The sequence below is a fragment of the Odontesthes bonariensis genome, chromosome 4, assembly GCF_027942865.1.
Source record: "Odontesthes bonariensis isolate fOdoBon6 chromosome 4, fOdoBon6.hap1, whole genome shotgun sequence".
Classification (NCBI taxonomy): domain Eukaryota; kingdom Metazoa; phylum Chordata; class Actinopteri; order Atheriniformes; family Atherinopsidae; genus Odontesthes; species Odontesthes bonariensis.
The window spans coordinates 15,446,576-15,468,101 of record NC_134509.1 but is presented as its reverse complement, the minus strand read 5'-3'; the positions used below and the strand labels follow the sequence as shown (position 1 = coordinate 15,468,101).

The following is a 21,526-nucleotide window of genomic DNA, read 5'->3' as shown; positions in this document are numbered from 1 at the left end:
CTGCTGCACTCCTCCGAACAGTGAATCATTTAGTATCTGCCAAAGTTAACTGTGATGCCCTTTTAAATATGAAGCAACAGGACTGTCACAAAAAAGATTGAACCCGTGAAGGGATGAATAAATGAGGAAATATATACAGAAGATTGATAAATACGGACATATAGACGAGTTAAAAAAAAAGAGTGAATTTATCACAAAATGTAGGGAAATTATTTTATTTTGATTTCTTCTATTTTTTCACTGAATGTAATGTGTTGTATTTTTCATCCTGTTTTTTTCCCCCTTATCCTTTCTTTAGCGGTAGTAGTACTGGTAGTTGTAGTAGACGGGTAGGGGGTGGAAGCCAACTGTAACTCGGATCAAAAAGGGAAAATGGTAGAAAATGAGAAACTAAATGTAAAATAATAAGGGGGGAAATAAGGAGCTACAAATGACATTATTAAAAGATAAATAAATAAAGTAAAAAGTATTTCTATGTATAATGTATGAAAATATATATATTTTTTTATTATTACACAATGTACAGAAATGGAAAAAAAAAAGTAAATGTGAAAATGAAGGAAAATTACTATTTTCAGTCATTTGTTTATAATATTCTAATCTATAATATTTCCACATGTAATTGTTTCTGTGTATATTTCCCAATTTATTCCATTGATATTCATTTTGAATGCGTATGTACTCTGTGTCCAAACCTTAGACTTTATAGTGTTTTAAGATTTCTGTAGGATCTGATGATTATTTTTGCCTTTTATTCATTCCTCATACGGCACAGCTGCAGCTCTACGTGAGCAAACACCTTTGATAATCCGATTTTTCAGGGCTACAAGCCGACTCAATTCTGCTCTTCTTAACAGCAAACCAAATATTACTTTACTTCACTTGGAGCCTTTCACGCTGTTTCTGTGTTGAATCAGATCCGACGGCTGACTAAGCTTTTGCTTACCTGATGCTTTTGTCTTATGGCACTTGCCAGCTTGTGGGCCTTTTTGAGTGCAGTTCTGTCTCTCTCCGTTGCCATTTTTTTTTTTTTTTTTTTTTTTTTTTTAAATCATAGTGGACTTATTCTCGGTTCCCCCTCGTGAAAGCATTTTCCTAATTTTTTTAATTGTATATTTTCCATCAGAAAGCAGCTTTAATAGTTGTCCTATGTTTCACACATTTACATGTTTACAGATTATCCTTTCTAATGCATCGCATTCTTACTATCATGTGTTGAAGCTGAAAAGAAACAACCGCATCATTATTTCCTCCTCACTTTGAGAGAAGTGCACCCAAAAACTTTGGGTAAAGCAGCTCACGCAACCGGTAACGTTTGCCTCACTGTCTGAGCTGTAAATGAGACAAAATCCTCAAAGGCGTGTTTGTTTTGTTTCACAATCTCTGCTCATTCTACTTCTTTTTTCACCCGATAACACGATATTCTTTCTCTTAGAGTGGGCAAGAGATGGGGAAGATAGATGGGAGGAGATGGGGTTAGAGTTTCAGGTTCCACTTGCCAGCGAGCGCCTCCATTGAACCTCAGCCAGAACTCTCACAGTTGTGACCTTTCTAATTAGTTGAGTAGGAAGGGGGATGGAACTGAAGTAACATCTGGGCTCGAGTTGGTGTGTGCGAATATGAGAATAAAGGAAATGGTTCGTTAGCTGCGTGGCTGCTCTAAAGATCTCATTCCTTACGTCATCTATTGCTTTTTTTCTTTCCTCTCGCATGTTGGGCCCCTCTCTCTCTCCAGCCTCCCTCTGTCTGCTTCAAAATGACAATCGGCTTCTCATCTGCAGCGAGCTAAATAAGCCCTTTAATCAGAGTGCTTGTCAACCTCAGGCCAAAGCAGATCCAGAGGAGTTGATCTAAAGGATCGGATGACTTGTAGAAGGCACGAGGGAAAGAGGAGCGGCATTAAAAGTGAGAGAATAAGTAGACAGGAAAATAAAAGGCGGCTGTTGAACTTGGATGATGAAAAGAGAATCTAAACAAGAGAGAGATATTAAAGTTGTATTAAAGTAGGAAGAATAGTCTGGCTTCCATTAAAGATAATGATGTCTCGTATACTAAACACATGCGCGATTTTAAACACTCATTGATAACCATGGGGGAAGAAGTAAATAACAAAGGATCCAAACTGAATTAGGGAAATAAGGGTCAGGATGTTGGCATCAGCAAACTCCTGTTCATTATTTTTTTTCTACATAAATCATTTTCATTCAACTTAGTTTCACCTCGTATTTTTCCCCACCTACCCTTTATGTATGTGAACAACTTGTATTTTTGGAAGCGCACGGATTAGATGGATTAAAAGCCACAACAGAAAGACATGACAGAACATGGCTTGATCCATGTTTTGACCAGCTTGTTCTTTAAAAGATCTAATATATACAGACCTGACAAAAAAGAAAGGAAAAAGTGACACTGACGACACTTTGCATTGAACACGTGCATTCAGTTAAACACCATTAGTGACAGACACTCGTGGCAATGGCATGCAAATGAGAGGATTGATTTGTTAAGTGATGTTTTAACATCCTTACAGACAGCTTTCCATAAGTCTTTAAAAGGGTTTTTTAGGACCAGTGCGGGGAGAAGGAAAGCGCTCACTGTCACCTCGTTAAGAGTGAAGTGAAATCCAGCTCAATCCAGATCATAAAGCTAACCGCAAACCACAACGAGGTACAGAAACTTCACTGATGGGTCCAGTGCAGGCCTTTAGCCTGGGAAGATGTTTTTTACTTTAAAGCAGACAAAGATCATTGCAACAAGCAGAAAGGAGGTGAATTATATAAATAGTAACAATAAATCTCCCACCTGCAACCAAAAAAACCTTATTCCAGTTACTGATTTGGGATTAGGCATTCTCGGTTTGCCTCTCAGGACTCCGTGATCCTGCTTTAATGTCCACCAGCTGGTTAATTGCAATCACTTGGTGTCTCTTGTGTGATGTCTCAAATTGGGATAATGTGTCTTTAAAACTCCCTTTAAAGCGAAAACATATTGACAGACACATAGTCAAGCTGTCTTTTTTTTAATTATAACTACTTTTTCTTAGCGATTTTGGTTTTCTTTATAGGCTTCAAGTCCACGCTCAAGCTACAGATGTCTCACAAAGGAGCGAACCAAAGTAATCTGAGACTTACACACAGATGAGGCTTGTTCGTTATGATACATTTTCATCGGAATTCACATCACAGCCCGTCAAATTGGCACACAAGCAAAATAAACATGTTCTGTAGAGAGAGCGCGTATGTAGTTATGTGTATTTGAATACATGTTGGCTTTTATGCGGGAAAAATGATTAGGATAAATGAATCAGTCTTCTACACTGGAGAATATTCCAAATTTTTTGTTGCCGTTGGAACCGAATCACAGCACACAACAAAGGGGGACCCCTCGCACTTCAAAGGTGTACTTCGTCAAATCTGTAACAATAGAAACGTGGGTTTAGAGTGACTTCTACCCCCTGTCAGCATTTACATAAAAGCATGCTAAATTATTCATTAATTATCAGAGAGTCCCCTGTGGCTGGGGAAGACGCACACACTGGCTGCTAATTGGCACATCAATAATCCAGCCTGGTTCTCCTGAAGTGGCACCAGATCCCACCTCAGGAATCTGCTACGTGCCCCAACCTTCTGCTCAGACATTTCTACAGTGTGGCACCACGCGAGGAAACATTGGCACACCTGCTCACTTGACACTTTTTTTTCGCAGTTTAATTGGAACACCCCTAATCTCTGGACTTTACAGATAATAATTATTAATTATTATAATAAATAACTCCAGCTCCATATACATCTTGATATGATTAGAACATTTTGATACCATCAATAATTTCATCACGTCTTTTATTGAAATGCCATTACAATACTGTAATTGTGTTCACCCACATCTCACCGTACACTGTTGTGAAATTGTTCAAATTAACTTAAAGAACAAAGTTGGTGATGATTTAGGGTTTTACAATAAAAGTGCAAATACCAGACGTGTGTTCCTCGGTGCTTTCAAACTTCCCTACCCCATCAGTGGCACCCAATCACAAGAATGTCTGAACATAAGTCTTAAATGTACAGATTTCCGCTTTAACGTCATTTACTGCAGTATTTGGCCAATGTAGGTTTTTTAGGAGACATCACTAAAATATCTAATCTCAGCCCAGATTTGTTGTTGTACCTACACTGTTTTAATTTTCTGCAACTTAAAACCTCTACTCCATTACAGCCTTTTGGCAAATCTGGTACTTTTCACTACAATTTGTATAACATCTTTCATAAAAGTTAATTGATTCGAAGAGAGGAATATACTAAGCTGTTAATCCATGTTTACCGTTTGATGGTTGAACACGTAAAGAAATGGCAATGAATGAATTGTACATTATTCACAAATATACCAATTTTACTTTTTTGGCTGTTGGCCCATCCGAATGATATTTTTTAAATTGAGATTGCTCATGTCAGGAGTGTTTCTGATTTAAGACATCTAAATTCTTGTTTTATTTGCATCTGAACATCTTTTGTTGTCCCAGTCTCTCAGTGTAACACTGCTGTTTTTGATGTTCCAGAGCGAAAGGCTTTGAAGTACCATTATTAAGGTGTGTTACAACATATCCACAGGCTGAGGCAGTTGTTCTTTGAATCGCTAAGCTCTCCAGCAGTCCACTGAGGCTGTATTCCATCATAGACTTCAGTCAAAGAGAAGTGTTGAGCCTTTTGTTAGACAGATGTTAACAGATTCAACAATTACACAACCGTATTATTCCATTGCTTACTTATTCTGCATCCCACTCTCTCTCCAAATGGTACATGCGAGTGATTTACATAACGCGGGCCTCTGGAGACAGAGCTGCAGTAACATGGTTGCTCTTTGTTTCCCCGTGCTGATTGACAGTTGATTGCAGTGCACATTAAATGCCCATCAGTCCCAGCTTTAGTTTTAGAAACGGGGGTGTAGGGCCCGTCAAAGGTCAATTCTAGTGCATAATGAACTGATCTTTCTGTCACTCACACGCAGACACCAACGACCTGCATGCACGACTGAACCACACTTTGACCACTCTTAAAGGGAGTTTAAATAAAGAAGGTTTTCCTGGCTTATAATGTAACATTGATAGAAAGGACTGCCTTGTGACACGCTAACATTGTGTGAATATGGTGAGGCAGACAGATCTGGAGTCTGGACTGTGTAAGGATGCTCTGTATTTACTAAAGGTCAGATTTGTTTTGGTTCAGCATTAGTAGCCAAACTACAAGCCTTTAACAGTAAAAGTTAAAACTAACTATTTTCCCTGATTGTTTTGTCAAATGGTAGGCCTTCAGAACATCTTGTGAATTTAAGTGGAGAATTATTGCAACATATCAAAGTGTATGGAGTCTACAGACAAGGTCGTCTATAACCCAGACTAGGGCTGGGTATTGTTTGAAATAAATTGAGAAATTTCAATACTTCAAGCAATAAATAAAGCAGAACATAATTAGATGTTTAATGTCAGCTTTTTGGTGCTTAATACTGAGTATTGCCTGCGCCCCAATCCTGAATCGCACGCTTATTGGTCAGATTTTTGTGGCATCAAAGTGTTAAAAAGTTTTTTAAATGCATATATATTTCACTAATGGCTAATGTACTCTATATCCTACATATCTTGAGTGACAAACATCTCTATACATGAAAGAACTGGAGGAATATACAATTTTTTATTTTTTTAAGATTTTTTTTTTTAAATCTTTCAGAATGCAGACATCATACATTGTGCGTGGGAAAGTGTCCAAATGCTTAGAATCTTTCTCTTTAAAATCCTTAATTAAGCTGAATATACTCGAGGGATTTTAAACCTTTTGTGAACTTAAAAACAGTTTGTTTCCATTTCCATGCATTGGACCCTGCGATATTTGTTTTCTGACCCCACCCTCCTCCTCCTGTGTCATCAGCTAAATCCTTTTATTGTTGAGCGACTCATCAGTTCCGGGGCGAACATTCAGTCAGCACTGTGACGCTGCGTTGACAGCACCTTCATACCTGAGCTGCTGTCCTCCCTGGCTGAAAGTTGTAATTAAGCGAGTGGGGACAAATTAGATGCAAAATGACCTGTCAGAAAGTCACATTTAAGTGAAGGATGCACTGGCATCAGCAGTAAAAAATTTAAATGATATAAATTGCCATTTAAGTGCAGCACAGGCTAATGTTTTGTCACAAATTAATGTGACACAAGGCAGCAATGACAATCAAGGGCTGCCTCATTCTAATTTGGTTGTGTTTAGTGAGCTTTTGTGAGCCGACAGCTTTACACAAATTAACACAATTGCCTATTTTTATGAGGAAACATAAATGTTTTTTCCCTCCTTTGCCAACTAATGAGGAGAGAAAACGGCTTGGATCTCAGCGTTGTGGCAACGCAGAAACGTCCGCAGGCGAGCAGCACGGTGCTCTTATCGGCTCACAAGCAGCAGAGAAAAGAACAAAGACAGAAGCTGAAATGGCTCCCTAATGAGCTACTAGAGTTTTGATGCTCCCTTATGATCAGATACAGATACATAGTGCATTCCTCTCATTATAGAAATCATCGTCAGATTCTACCACAAGAACAATTAGCAGAATATTCTGCTCTCTCTCAGGAATTCACCTTTGAGGGTCTTTAATAATAACTGCTGTTCATTAATTGGATCAACGGTGTGTTTGGGGGGCAGCATTTTTTCAGAGTATGGTGTTTAAATGGCATGCATCTCCTGACATTTACAATGTTATAATCCTCTGTCCTCTCCTTCTGTCACAGGCTCTGGAGAGCGAGTTTGTGTCCTGCCAGCTTCACCAGTGGATCGACTTGATTTTTGGCTACAAGCAGCAGGGACCTGAGGCTACCAGAGCCCTCAATGTGTTCTATTATCTGACTTATGAAGGTGCAGTCAACCTCAGCTCCATCAATGACCCCATGCTCAGAGAGGTGAGGCTGCTACATGAAAGTGTTCATGCATGTACACAGACTCTTTAATGCTCACTGATTGAGCTCCTGCGGCAGATCATGCTGACTAAGGGGGTCATACCTTATTACAGTAAGTACACTTGAGCTCTCTCAAATGGATACTTAATCTGACTGTATTATAAAAGCATCTCACCATTCTTTGCATCTGTATTTCAGGGATGTTTTTGATGCCATTAGCCATGTTAAATTGCTTGCTGAATGGCACGGGAGAGCTAAGCTAACAATCTGCTGGCAGGTATTGCTGAGCAAAGCCTTTTTTTCATGTGATACCTTTTGAAAGCACTCCACCAAGTGTTCCACTTTAACGCCTTAAAGCCTCCTCCTTGGCTTTCATTCATTATTCATCTCCACCACTTTGAACTGCCGCACACACACGAGCTACACCAGCCTGCCCGAAAGCAACCACACAAAACACAGCGCTGTAAAGAAAAACACAGCTGGCTCGCCAGCAGCCAATCACTGGCCTGACAACTTCACCAATCTGCTGTTGAAGGCGGCTTGCCGGCAGCAAGGCCAATTGACCCTGCTCCCATCAGCCTTTTTGACATTAAGTTTTAGTGCCAAGAGGGGCTGTATTCTATTTTATTGTTGTCGAAGCATATGAAAAAAGGCTTTGTACTGCGTTTCTATTAAAGGTTAATTGCAGTTTGTTACATTGTGGCTCTTACTGTAACCATTTCTACCGGCTTTGAAGCATAACTGCTAAGATGTGGGAATATGACATTGCAATATCGAAATCCAGAAAAAGCAAGAGCAGATGCATAACAAGATAATTGTTGCCCATCTGACTTTCTTATAGCAACGTCATTTTGTTCCCTTAGCTTCACTTTAAAGTGTCAAGAATAATATTAGCGTTACCAAGACTCAAACAAACAAGACTCGTTCTGTAATAAATAAGACTCCTCTTGGCATTCAGATCTAAATGGAGATGAGTTCAGTGTATATCAAGTGGCCAAACAGCCTCTTGCCTCCGCTGTATTGCTGCCCTTCATGCTCAGTGACTGGAGCATCGCGGGCACCAGGGGTACATCTTTGATTTATCACCTCATTCACCCTAATTCCCATCCAGATGTGCTTTGGCCTTTATCCCCACACACACACACACACACACACACACACACACACACGCATGCAGATTCATTATCTGGGCTCACCGGTCATTTTAACACTCATCCCATTACCCATTTTTCTGGTTAACACACACACACACACACACACACACACACACACGGCAGAAAATTGGATCCCTGATAGTCCACTATTTCTGCCAAGCTGTGGGATTGATTAATCTACCAGCATACAGGGAGCCATCAGAGGCAGGTGCACGTGATATGAGCTGTATTAATATAGCACCCTCAAGCACCCTGCTAACTGCTGGAATGCAATTTTGGATCTACACACTACAACTGTAGTTTTGGTGTTGTGTTGTGTGGTTTTATTTTCAATCATTACTAACTGTTTTCTGACATTAATACTGCATAACACATTCTGAACAAAGAAAAATAAAAACTCCTTTGGTGTGCAGTGGGGGAAACTTTTGCAGGGAGGCTTTCAGTAACTCTGTTGGTCACAAAAACCAAGGTGTTGTTTCATTTTTTTCTAACATGTCACAGAGGAGTGGCAGTGAAATTCAGAAGCTGAAATCTACCAACTGCTTCATTCGGTTATAAGATATCAATAAAGCGTTAAAGACTGCTCCGCTGCCGAAAGATGAAAAGGGCTTGTCGTTTTCTCCTGCTTCTCCCTCTCTGGTGCTGTGATTCCATTCTGCTGCTTTTCACCTCTCAAAACACCCTCAGTCTGAGCACTTTAATTAGTTAAATAAACAAACGCAGCGTTACCCCTGTGAGCTAATCCAAAGCTCTCCGTCAACTGTGTTTGTGCGGAAGGAAACGTGCTCTGTCTGGGCAGAAGGTGGAAGCAGAGTTTCAGGCCTGGGCCTCGTCATGCCTGGGAGCTGGGGGTGGATGAGGGCTGCAGGGGCTTTGAGACTGAGGGTTTTGGGTCTGAAAGTGTCCCCAGAGTCTGTCATTACTGAGTGACAACTGTTTCAGCCTGAGCTGTGGCCTGGGCCAGGCTAGGCTGCATTAAGACAGGCCCTGGGGCAGTTCAATGGCAGGGGGATGGTTCACAGATGTGTGTAAATCCAAGTGTTTGTGTGTACTGAGACTGGGTTAGTGGGATCTATGTTTTTGGTTTGCTGATGCTATAATGCACTCACACAGACATTTGTATGGCTCATTCGGGAAAATGTTTGTACATACATGTGTGTGTATACATTCATTTATTGGCATGTGTATTCTTTTTGTATATTTATGTGCTCATCAGCATAAATGCCCACAGTTGTGTGTTTATGCATGCATTTCAGTCCGGGGTGAAAGTTTGGAATATCTTAGCACAGACTACTGACTGCTCTGGATACCACTGCCATGTTTTTCAGGCCCATGATTACTTCCTGCCCCCCCCCCCCCCATCCAACAAAACATTGCGTGCAGATTCATTCATGTCCTCGTGTGCAGGGCTTGCATGCACATCTGGGTTGCTTCTTGGTGTATAAAGAGAAACACACCCTGACTTGCCTTCTCAAACTTATACAGGGCTTCCCTCTTTTTCACATATGATTATGGAAAACCCCGAAGCCTCTCACACCAGCGACAAAACCCAGAGCCCTGTTTGAATTGTACAGCGTTTGCGTAATTCGGCAGAAGACGTGAAATAAGCCGACGCGAGTGAACCTGCTTTGACACTTTGCCAAAGTCACTCACCCAACATAAGACTCGCTACTTTGTTTTCTTTGGATAATGAGCTCTCCACTCTGTTAAATGTTCTTATTTTTAAGATCAACATTTAAAGCTGAGATGCCACACAGCCTGCTGTATTCATTGTTCAATTCTATTCACAAGAATCGGTGTTGTTGGATTTGATTTGCATAAAAGCACAATGTTTTACATGGAGATCCATCTTGTCAACTGACTGAGTAAATCAAAGGACATGGTGAGACATCTCAGCTGAGGGCGTCTCTGTCATTTAAATGTATAGAATTCAGAAAACCCTCATCAGACACGGGCCAGCGCTTCCGAAAGAGATTGGCCTTGTGGCTGGCCCCTCGTATAATCACCTGAGCGTTGCATTGGCGTATAGGGATGGAAAGTGGCTGAGTCTAGGTCGGCACGTTCTACCGTTCCACAGCCTCGTAAATGTCAGATCTGAACTTAATGAAGATAAGTTGAGTGCCTTTGAGGAGTCTCTTCCACACATTAGCTTAAGCAAAATGCTCTCGCTCACAGTCAGAGGAGAGTGGCACTTTGACCTTGAATGATGCACTGACGTTCTCACACTAACTGTGGATGGGATGGAAAATGTTACAACCCTCCATCGTGATCTGCGTTAAGATCCCGCTCCGAGGTGCTCTGGTCTTTGATATCATTGCGGCATCTTTCTTTATAATGCTTTTATTCATTCTTGCAGACCAGTTTTAAAAAATGTAAATCACCCAGTACTGGATCATAAACGCATCTCCCATCAGATCTGAGTTTGTTCAGAATAGTGCCCTTTTGGCATGAACACACAATTATAAACACTTTGGGTCCAGTTGAATAGAATATAGCAAAATTACCTTGACGTTTCTAAGTGGTAGCCATTATAACAGCTGTTACAAGTCTCTAAATTCTCTTAATCTGAAGAAGCTTTAGTGCTTTCCGAACTATCCCCTTCAGCTTAGGAAACACTGGACCATCCTTTATTATAAGAAAGGGAATAACTCCGTCCTACAGTTCCTTGAAGCCACAACCTTTAAAGCAAAGCTAAATTATTTTCATCACGTTGTGAAAACTGTGATTTAACTAACTGTGATGTACATTTTTACAGCTTTATTCACTGGAATAATTGACTGTAATTCAGATGAAAAGTTATATACACTATATATACTTTTATGGTTGATTGCAAATGCAATGATATCCTCTGTGTCCTCAAAAAAACCCAAAACAAAATAAATGTAGAGCTTGATTCTCAGCCCTAATTTGGTGAGGAAACCATGTGATAGAAGGTGAAAATCACTCCTCTCTGTCTCTCTGGTTAGTTTCAGACAATGGGTAAGAGCTGACTAATTTCCCAACCTTTTTCTCATGGAAATACCATATGCAGGCCTCAACCATGAGCTCATTCCCAGTCTACGCCAAGTCAGGCTCAAGCGCCTCAGCCTACACACACAAGCTGTCACTCCCACACAGGCAGTCACAGAGCATACCAACATACTGATGAGTCTGTCATCATTTTGTGTTGGTCATTTTCTGTCTGCCTGCCTGTCCCCTTTATGAACTATATCAGTACTGTCTGCGTCACATGATACACATGATAGTTTTAAGTCAACTTAATGTTGTAAAACACATTTCCAATGATGTATTGCAGTGTTTTCTGTGCTTTAAAAAGGGAGTTTGGGATATTTTATCTACACACACACATATATATATATATTTTTGCAAAACATTTTTGGATTGATCTATTACCTGACCAAAACAAAGCCTTATACATCAGTAAAGTGAGTGTGTCCCACCCCATGTTAGTTGGCCTGACAGTGAGCTGTGTGATGATGTCCAGAGGCTGCTCAGCTGGCGTCTGCTCTGACATTTATGGTCCTATACCTCTTCATTAACACCACCTAACCAAGCACACCAGCCCGCCTGCCCAGCCTTCCTCTGATTCTGTGTGGCTGTTGAGGATAAATCTGTGGTTGTGCGTTAATGTGTGTGAGCAAAAGACAATGAAAAAGTATGTTTAAAAGTCTGGTGTTGTTATAGCATTTACTGGGGGATAATTTATTTTATAATCTTTTTTTTTTCCCCATCCAAATGAGGTTTAGATGTCTTACAGTTTCTTTCCTCCTTTTGTTTTCCTCAGGCTGTCGAGTCCCAGATCAGGAGTTTTGGACAGACCCCATGTCAGTTGCTCATTGAGCCACACCCACCTCGAAGCTCAGCCATGCAAGTGGTGAGTGCTGCACAATCGGATATTAATAAATAACCTAGAAATGTTTTTAAAAGAGGGCTCGGAAGCCAACTAAGCTCCTGTATTAGTATTTCATCTTTGATTTCTGGTCTGCTCTCCATCAACTTCTAAGTCCATCTTAGAATTTGTTTCTTATTCTTTTCATCATTTTCTTTTACCTCCTGTGCTCCCTTTCTCCTTGTCCCACTGTGGGAAAATACAGTCTTGGTTTTGAAATCATCCCCTCTCTCATCATTAGTGAGGTGTGTGTGAAAGGAGAGATCACAAGCGTTTCTGTGCATGTGCGTTTGGTAAGAGGTTTTAAGGAGAAAGGCAAAGCTTCATGCTGGAAACCTGGGTTTGAGCCAGGTTTTCCACCTGAGCTGGAAACAGAGGAGATCAGAAAGAGAGCAGTTAGCAGAAGTTCTGAAGTGATGGCCCTTTAAGGGCCGACGAGTACAGCCAGTGTGCCTGCTTCTGATGGGCCAAGGTCCCATGGGTCCCTATTAGTGTGGTGTCCCTGCGGCGCTGACAGCTGGCTGTGGACAACCACCCAGCGCACACACATACACAAACTCAGAATATTGCTTTGAATCCACTGCCCAACTGTATGGAATGATTCCTATGAATTTTTCTTTTTTTACGTTTAACTCCACCACATATAGTTTTCAAAAGATACTATTCAGACAACATTTTTCAGAGACATTTCTAACCCCCCCCCCCACAGCTTTCTGTTCCTTCAGAATGCTCAGCTCTCTTACATGATCTTACTCTCCACTTTCTTTCCTTTCTCTCTCACGCAAGTGTGTTGTCAGAGTGTCGGCATCTGCCCATGCTGGTGGTAATGATACTGTCAGTGCTTCTGGTTAGCTGTCAGACGCTCTGGATTTACTCGGGTCTTTTCCTGATGTTTAACACTGATGTTCCTCTTCTTTACACGCAAGGAGGAAAATAGCTTTCTGTTCAAGCTGCTTAGTACAAACACTTTGCAAATGGTACTAAACCTTGTCTAAGCAGAGGAAACAGTCTGAAAGGTCAATGAAAGGACGTTTGTTATGACATGTTCTCTCCTGCAGTATATTAATAAAAACAAGTTTAAATCAATGCACGATATAAAATTTGATCCAAAAAGCTCAGAGGGCTGGCTTAAATGACTATTTAGCTGATGGTAGGCCTCAAAGAAGTACGGCTTGACAACCGATAAATTTTATTATTCAAGAAGAGTCGCCTCAGCATCTCAAATGTTGGAGTCACATTTTTTTCTGCGCATTATTGTATTAAATTAGATATCAGTGGGGATTAAATTATTTAAAAGACAACAGACGTAAAGAAGTCCCTTTGGGCTTGGATATAAGACATTTTATAGGCTGTAATTAGTTAGACTAATAACTATGTCTATGGCAAAGTTCAGAGAGAAAGTGCAGCACCACGTTCAATGGATAATAAATGCAATTTAAAAAAAAAAAAAGAAAAGATAAAACCTGAATAAATTGAATAAAAAGTCTTAACGCAAGCCTGAAAGTGTTCTGAAGGTATTCACTGAATCAGATTGCCTGAAAGAGGATTTCAGAGCCACGTTTTCAGCCAGCATATCAGATAAATTGACTGAAGCTTTGTCCTGAGAGAGAAAAGAGAAAAAGAAAGCCCTAAAATGATTTTAGAGTATGCTGTGTATCCTCTGTCGTCAGTATCACTGACCATCTCTGCAAATAGCAAATATTCATCAAACTCATTAGTTCATACCACAACACCAATACATATAGAGACTCTGCTGATACTGGTGCGAAGCTGGGCCAGTCTCCTGGTTTCATATCTTAGGCTTTACCATAGCACCTTTGCAGAAGTCTATCTAGGCAAGCACTGTCCCAGCTCTACCTGGTCCCTTCTCTTGGTGCTTGGCTGGCCCACACAATCGTTTCCTTTTAATTAAAAGATAAATTCAAAACCTTTCCTCTGTGGGTAACTGAAGGAATTGTGTCCATACACAATGTCGCTATCATCTTGTGTAGCACTTACATCTGGAAGCATTAGATGCGTTATCTTTGAGTCATTGTGAGATCATTGACTATTTATACCATTAGTTTTAGTGCAGTGATGGGAGCAGAATGTGAAATAAAATTTCTCAGAGATGCAGTTCGTGTTCAGATAACTGCCGAGTTGTACAGACGCCAACTTTTCTATGATCTTGCCCATGAAAGGTAAATTTGAGACTGACCTGAAATTACTCAATGCTGTTATAGTTCACATCGGTATTCTGAAGGGGTTTAAGAACTGTGGTTTTTAGGTTTGCATGGGAAGTTTCTGTGAGCAGCCATTGATTTACAATTTCCAGTTCAATGTCCAGATAAAATAATGCTGAAGTTGAACTTTTAAGATTTACAACCCCTTTCCTGAGCAGTTCTTTGTCAACTGTTGAAAATGTATTCCACGTGAAAAGAGAAGGGGAGAACTTCTCCTCCTCATAATAACACATTTTTGAGTGGACGGAGACTTGAACAGAATGCCTTTTCATCTTCATTCCGCTTTCCAGTGTTTCTATATTTGGAATTCTTTAACTGTGTGTGAAATCCAAAATGAATTTTCCTCGCTTTCCTAATTTCGCCGCAGTACTGTGTCAAAAACAACCTCTTGCTTTTTCTGTTCAAACTTATACTGCTTAACTACTGCCAAGTGCCTTTTCTGCTTCTAACTCTAACTTTCTTTCTACCTTCTCCCTTTCTGTTTTTTCTTCCTCACTGCATCCAAACGGGGCTGCCTCCTTCAACTTTTTGTTTCTCTCTTTGCTTGCCACTCCATATCTGTGCTCTTTTCCCTCTCTTCCCCTCATCGTGTCATCTGTCCCGGGGGCCTGAACAGTATCTTCTCCTACAGACCCCGCTGATGTTCACGGAGCAGATGCAGCAGGATGTGATCATGGTGCTGAAGTTCCCATCCAATTCTCCTGTGACGCACATAGCAGCCAACACTCAGTCGGGTCTGACGTCATCCGGCATCATCACCGTCACTGCCAACCGCCTTTTTGCCGTCAACAAGTGGCATGGCTTGTCAGGTGAGAAGCTGGTGCCCGTGCACACATTTTGAGGTGTTCGTGCTCTTTGTTTTAACAAAAACAGAAACCGAACTGTGATCTTTTTATTTATTTTTTGCATCTGTATGGTATTTCAAAAAGATACAAATCTCTTTTCTTTAACAGTTTGTTATGCTATCTTTCATACTTCTTCTGTTCATCTGTCTTTAATGATTAGTACTTAAATGTCTAATTTATATGGGGATTGATCCATCACATCCCTATCGGATGGACGTTGATTTGGGAGACAGTTGACTGTGTCTACCAGACAGCAGTATCAAATGTGACACATGTAGCAGCCGGGATTAGAGCTCACGTCCACCTTCATACATCGGCTGATCACTTTGCGAAACCTTATTTACGCAACATCCATCCTGCCCTAGAAGATACATTAAATTTGATATCTCAGAGTTCACATGGGTGAAGACTGATCCCTTTTCAATTGAATGTCATTCATGCACGTCACTGACTCGACTTATCATAATGTTGCCATTAGAATTAAAGGTGTGCAGACTCAAGCTTTTTCTTATGTCTCATAGTAAAATGTGCTGGAATAAAAGTAAGAATTGTCAGTGGGTTTGAAGCAAGTCACATTTTTTTTTACTTGAATAGGTGTAATAAAAGGCTAATAAACACACTGTAGTGTTTATCGATCATTAAAAATGATTGTTTACGATATCTAAATCATTAAAGTGGTGCAGAAGAGATTACTTGGTAAGAGATTAATGGGTCAGCAGCAAGTTGATCAACAAGTCTGGTAAATAAGTTGGATGAAACTTGACTTGTCTGTTAGTCAATCATAAAGATCCATTGTTAATATGAATTGCAATACTATTACTAATAGATTGATTAAAAAGAATAGCACATATGAAATATACAATAATGACAAATTTTATTACAAAGATTTCCAATTTTTGTTTTCCAATACCTTTGGATTTAATGCTGAGTTTGATGGGCAAAAAAAAAAAAAAAGCTATGTTAGTGCCTCATGTTCTCTGTAGCCTTAGAAGCATTTTGGCATAATTGCTATATAATTCATGGAAGAACTCTTAGGCCAGTGCGTCACTTTATGACCTTATTGTTATAGTTTTCAGTGTGGTATAATGACCTCAAATCCAGCATCTACTTCACAAGGCCACTCAATTACAATATTAATCCAATCCATCTTCTTCTCTGTCAGGTCATCAGAGCTCAGCAGAGCAGCAGTACCAACTTCCTGTGGAAATTGACCCTCTGATAGGTATGCTGTCATTTATGAGTGTTAAAGAATCTACACACACTTGAGTGTGAGCTTATATATGCATGAAATGAGTTTTTGTGTGGATTTGTGTATGAATCCTGCTGGCGTCTTGGTGACTCATGGCAGGCTACAGGGCTGTGTCCCTGGACAGTAGATTAGAGTTGTTTCTCAGCCTCCCTCTACCCCAGTTCACTCGTCATGATATAGGCCATGCTCTCACACTAAACCATTTGCATGCAAATTGGAATGCAATGAGCTGTGGCCTAGGCCAGCATTTCATCATCAACTCCCCCTCTTTCACCCTCTCTCCGTCGTCCCTCTCCTCCCTCCCTGAATGCATCTTCTTTGGTTTAATTTGAGCGGAGGGAAAGGACGCGTGTCAGTGGAAATGAATATGAATGTGGTAATAATGTGTGATTGAGAATGCACGGCGGATGGCTGTCAGGACAATATGGGCGCCTCTCATCCTTCACGACTTGTTGATGAGCAGGAGAAGAGTGCCGAGCTGCAGTGATGTATGGGATGCGCCGGCAGTGCAGTGAGGACAAGCCCTTTTTTTTTTCTTTTTTTTTCCTGTTTGCTCCCACCTCCGATGCTTTTTCTGCGGTTTCTTGCAATCTCACGCACATCTGCAAAGAGGGCTGTTTTTTCTCTGAAAGCTGTGGTCACTCTCAGCCTCGCAGGACTATTTCCACCCCCCCACCGAAACACTTGACTTTTGAAAATAACCAGGGTTGATACTCAGATATTCATCTTTATCTACACATGCAGTGCTGTACTTCTCTGCTTCAGTGGCCCTCAGGCAGAATAAAATAAATCTTATCCTACCACCACTATTTACGCATTCAGTGCATGTTTTCACAGGAGCGTTTCAGTGGCTGTGTGTTATTTGGTGGAGTACGTATGAAAACATGCCTTTTAGGATTAATTTTCCCGTATATCTTTTATTTATTTATTTCATAATTTGACATTTACTCTCAAGGCGCATTGGTAATAAATTCTAACACTAAGCCATCATCGTGTTCTAAATAATGTACTTTTTCCATTAGTGGGAGCGTGTGCACATTTTGGGGGAGATAGCTGGGAGTTTTGTTCTTGTCAGTAATATATTTACACTGTTTGCATTCCAAGAGGAGTCTGAGCTAAACACAGTAAATTGAAGATGAGTGTTGAACCATCTGTGGCTCTGGGAGATGTTAAAAATTGGGTGAAATGTTAGCTACTGCAGATACACTGGACGCTCCAGGTTTCACCTGCTCCCCTGTGTGTTTGACCCCATTAAATAAGGAAGACAATTGACATATCTCTTTAGAAAGGGGAGAAAAAGACAGCTCTTGTGTAAAAGAGTATGTCAAATAAATTTGCTTTCTAACTAACTGTGCTTGATCAGACAACCGAGATGAATTTCCTGTGTCTGTTCTGACTGGAGTGGTGTACATATTTTGTGAAGACTATGCTCACTCTGACATTACTCAGGCTCTCAGACTCTCATGGAAAATATGAAGTCCACATAAACTTAATCTCCGGGATGTTTTATGTATTCTCTCACAAATCTTTTTTGCACTGAAGCTTCAGTGGAGGTGCATCAAAGTGTGAGCTCTTTGAAAATAGCTGATATACTGTATAAACAGCAAAGTGTTTGTTGGATCACACTGTAAGCCTCATACTTCTGTGCGCATCTGTGAATTTTCAACACGTAAGCCTCTGTTTGCTTTTTCTCGTTCAGCCAGTAACGTGGGCACTCATCGTCGTCAGATCTCTGACCTGCTGGATCAGAGCATTCAGATCAGCTCCCAGTGTTTTGTCATCACAGCCGACAACCGCTTCATCCTTCTGTGTGGCTTCTGGGACAAGAGCTTTCGGGTCTACTCCACTGACTCAGGTACAGTGTGCTGCATCACTAATGCAGTTTAAAACGCTTCTTTTAACTGGAGAAGCAGTGAATGGCAGTGAATGGCATCGGTGGTGTCAAAGGTCTTTTCATTTCGGAGCAACCCATGAACATCGGGATATTACATTACAACGAGGGTGCATATTGAAGCATTATATGAATATTAGGCTCACCATGTGTTTACATGTTACAGTTTTGTTTCAACATGAATAAATCTGTGCCAAAATGAGATGTACAATTATCATCATATTATTCAGGTAAACTCCATTCCCATTTAGTTTTTCTCAGATATTCAGAAGGCCATCATTGTAAATAAGAATTTGCTCTTTGGGAATTTCCAGGTTACATTAGAAAAATGAAGAAATTTTAAAAAGCTGGAAAACTGTGCAATTAACCTTTTTATAAGCGAGTTAAACCACCATCGGCTTTCCCTCTAGCACCATCCTGAGGACGTTTAGCTTAGAAAGACCAAAACACTTTAATTACACATGGTAGTGAAATTTACTGCTGCTTTTAGCTATCAGAATGTAAGTATTTAATATAATCCTTTCAGTTAGCAAAACAGTAACACCATAGTAGGGCTAACTGTATTTCTTCCCCCTATTTTGCCAGATGATAGCTTTCAACAGTTCTTTGTAGTCCAACACCCATACAGTACATTTTAGCACTGTTCTGCATAATTTATGAAAACCTCTTTCAGCTTTGATATCAAACTCTGGTTTCATGTTAGTCGTGTGGTTACAGCTGCTTTTCCTGGTGAGAAATTCGATGGTTCAATTTTCAGCATCTGCAGTCTGCATGTCCAACTGTTGCAAAGCACAAAACTGAAAACTGTGAAAAAAACAAAATAAAGAAATAAAGAAGCACTGGATGAATTCACTAGAACAAAAGTGTTGTATGTACAGTGTATCAATGTGAATATGACTTTTAATGTATAAGAATAGTACTGCATAATTGCAGTCTAGTTATCATTTATACATGGCATATAAACATTGAAATACTCTATTTACTTCAATACACAGTACGTTATGGTTTTCCCGCTGTAGCACCATATATGCTCAAACACCACTGATTTGCCTCTTTCGTACACATATCCAGTGCAAACGTTGCACAGAAAAATACCATCAGGTCAGGGGTCCTAAATGAAAGTGTCTGCAGCTTCATCTCTGCTCACTAACCCCCCCCCCCCCCAGCTCCATTCAGAATGCTACATGCATCTATACAACACCCTCCAATTCAATTTCTACAAGCCAGGCCCTCCCCGTCTTTTCTGGAGGAGGGAGGGGAGGAGGGACGGGAGCACAGAGATAGCTCTATTGTGTGACTGCCACGAGGGTGTGCGACTGGAACGTGAACACAGTTTAATCGCACACGTTCAACAGCTGCCACCCAGGTCCCTAATTCCCCCAGGTTAAAGAACTGGGGGATTTTATCAATTACAAGACTTGATTGGTACACATGCACAAAACCCAGCCTCATACGCCAGCATGCACACATCCAGTTCGATTTGTCTGTGTGCATGCATGTGTGTGAGCAGAGGACCATGTGTTTAATATGAGGTGCATGGTAGCTATTATTGCAGCAGCCATCTTTACTTATTCTCACTGTTTATAAAAATGTCAAACATTTCACATCTTTGATGTCTCTTTTCTTCTTTGGAAGTTAAGTCGGCGACCCGCCCAGTTTCATAATAAACCCCATCATTTCATTGTGAAACAGCTTAATGACCCAGCGGACGGTGATTTTGACACCCAGACAGAAATATCATGTGCTGCAAACTATCCACTGTTTGACTGCAGAGGTCACACTATGAGGAGCATAATGAGTATTAGACAGCTAGACAGTGGAGTTGTGGTCTCGAAATCTGACAGCAATTAGCCTCTTTACATATACACATGGAGTACACTGTATGTGCACAGGCGCACACACACTCCCGAAGCTGGAGCAAGTGTTTATTCTTGTCTGGGATTAACAGAAGTCTGATCTCATGTGGATCAGCCAGTCAAGCAGGCAGGTGATCGTCAAACATACTCCACCAAGTTGAGAGTTATGTTTAACAATAAATACAAGCTTTTTGTCAAGGCCGGATGTTAATTTATTTGTTGTAACCATATTTCTGTATTTTTAAATGTTTTATCCGTATTAAGATGCATTGTGCTGTTCTTTGTTTACCGGCTTTATTTTCGATGAACATGTTTCCCATCTGTGTGCTGTTTACAGGCAAACTGACTCAGATAGTGTTTGGGCATCGAGATGTGGTGACGTGTCTCGCTCGCTCCGAGTCATACATTGGAGGAGACTGCTACGTCTTGTCAGGCTCCAGGGATGCCACCCTACTGCTGTGGTACTGGAACGGGAAGCACAGCAGCATTGGAGAGAGCCCGGGCAGTGAGTACCGAGCCCAATATGGCAGCACGCACTCAAACACACAGAGGTATTCTCTGAGTGCTCACTCTCCCAGACAGTTGTGACTGTGTGATTTACGGCCTCCCTCTGTAAAGTAACAACTAGTTTCGTCTGACCTGGCCAGGCCTCCTGCATACAGATTGGATTTCGCAACACTGTCACACCAGGAACAGCTTTTGATAATGTGTTTTAGATTGCACTGCATGTGTGTGTTTCTGCTTTCAGATATCATGTGTGTGTCTGAGTGTGTGTGTGAGAATCTGTCTTTAATGTGAGTGAAAGTGAGGGCCACTTAGAGACGTTAAATGTGATGTTGGGGGTCGTCGGCCGGCACATGAAAGTTCACCACCATCTGAGGGCCACGGGGTCATGCGAGTCGATAAAAGTGAAAAATGTCATGGGCCTCCCTTGCGTTACCATAACATATGGCATTAGCTATGATCAAAGCATTGCACACACATTGCTCAGTTCTAAACCTTCTTGGTGCTAATTTGGCTGGCTTAGATAGATGTACATGTTGTTAAGTGATCCATTACAAATGGGATGAAATTTATGACAAATTGTGATTTGGTTAATAATCAACATTGTGTTTTTCATACAAAAGAGGATTGTGACTCAGCTCAGTTGCACTGATATGGCATTTTGGAATCAATAAAAAAATAATAAATAAATTTAACACACACACCCATGCATTTACGCATATATATGTATGTATGTATATATATCAATTTCAGGTTGATAAACATAAACCAAACTATAGTCACAGTCTAGAAACAAATGTTAATGTGGGAACTCAAATACAGATAATGATATCATGCCATAGTTAATCATTTTTAACATCTTGATTTCTAAAAACTAGTCTAATTTTTACTGATTTTTATGAAAAATACTTTCCATAGATATTTATGCTTTAGTGCATTTGTGTCAGCCTGACATCAGCTGACTCGGTGGTAGTTACCACACTAAAGCTGGAGG

General features: G+C 40.6%; 1 protein-coding gene across 7 annotated transcripts in view; it reads left to right on the top strand.

Annotated features, from left to right (window-relative positions):
- The window catches only part of lrba (LPS-responsive vesicle trafficking, beach and anchor containing), a 179,939-nt gene that overhangs the window by 146,157 nt on the left and 12,256 nt on the right, over window positions 1–21,526 (top strand). For 4 of the 7 annotated variants that reach the window (XM_075463161.1, XM_075463164.1, XM_075463162.1 and 1 more), the window contains 6 exons: window positions 6,758–6,925; window positions 11,861–11,950; window positions 14,804–14,996; window positions 16,195–16,254; window positions 17,981–18,136; window positions 20,366–20,533. In XM_075463161.1, coding sequence (XP_075319276.1) covers window positions 6,758–6,925; window positions 11,861–11,950; window positions 14,804–14,996; window positions 16,195–16,254; window positions 17,981–18,136; window positions 20,366–20,533 — 835 coding nt within the window. The remainder of the gene's footprint in view (window positions 1–6,757; window positions 6,926–11,860; window positions 11,951–14,803; window positions 14,997–16,194; window positions 16,255–17,980; window positions 18,137–20,365; window positions 20,534–21,526) is intronic. The other 3 variants (XM_075463166.1, XM_075463165.1, XM_075463163.1) reach the window with 1 other exon arrangement.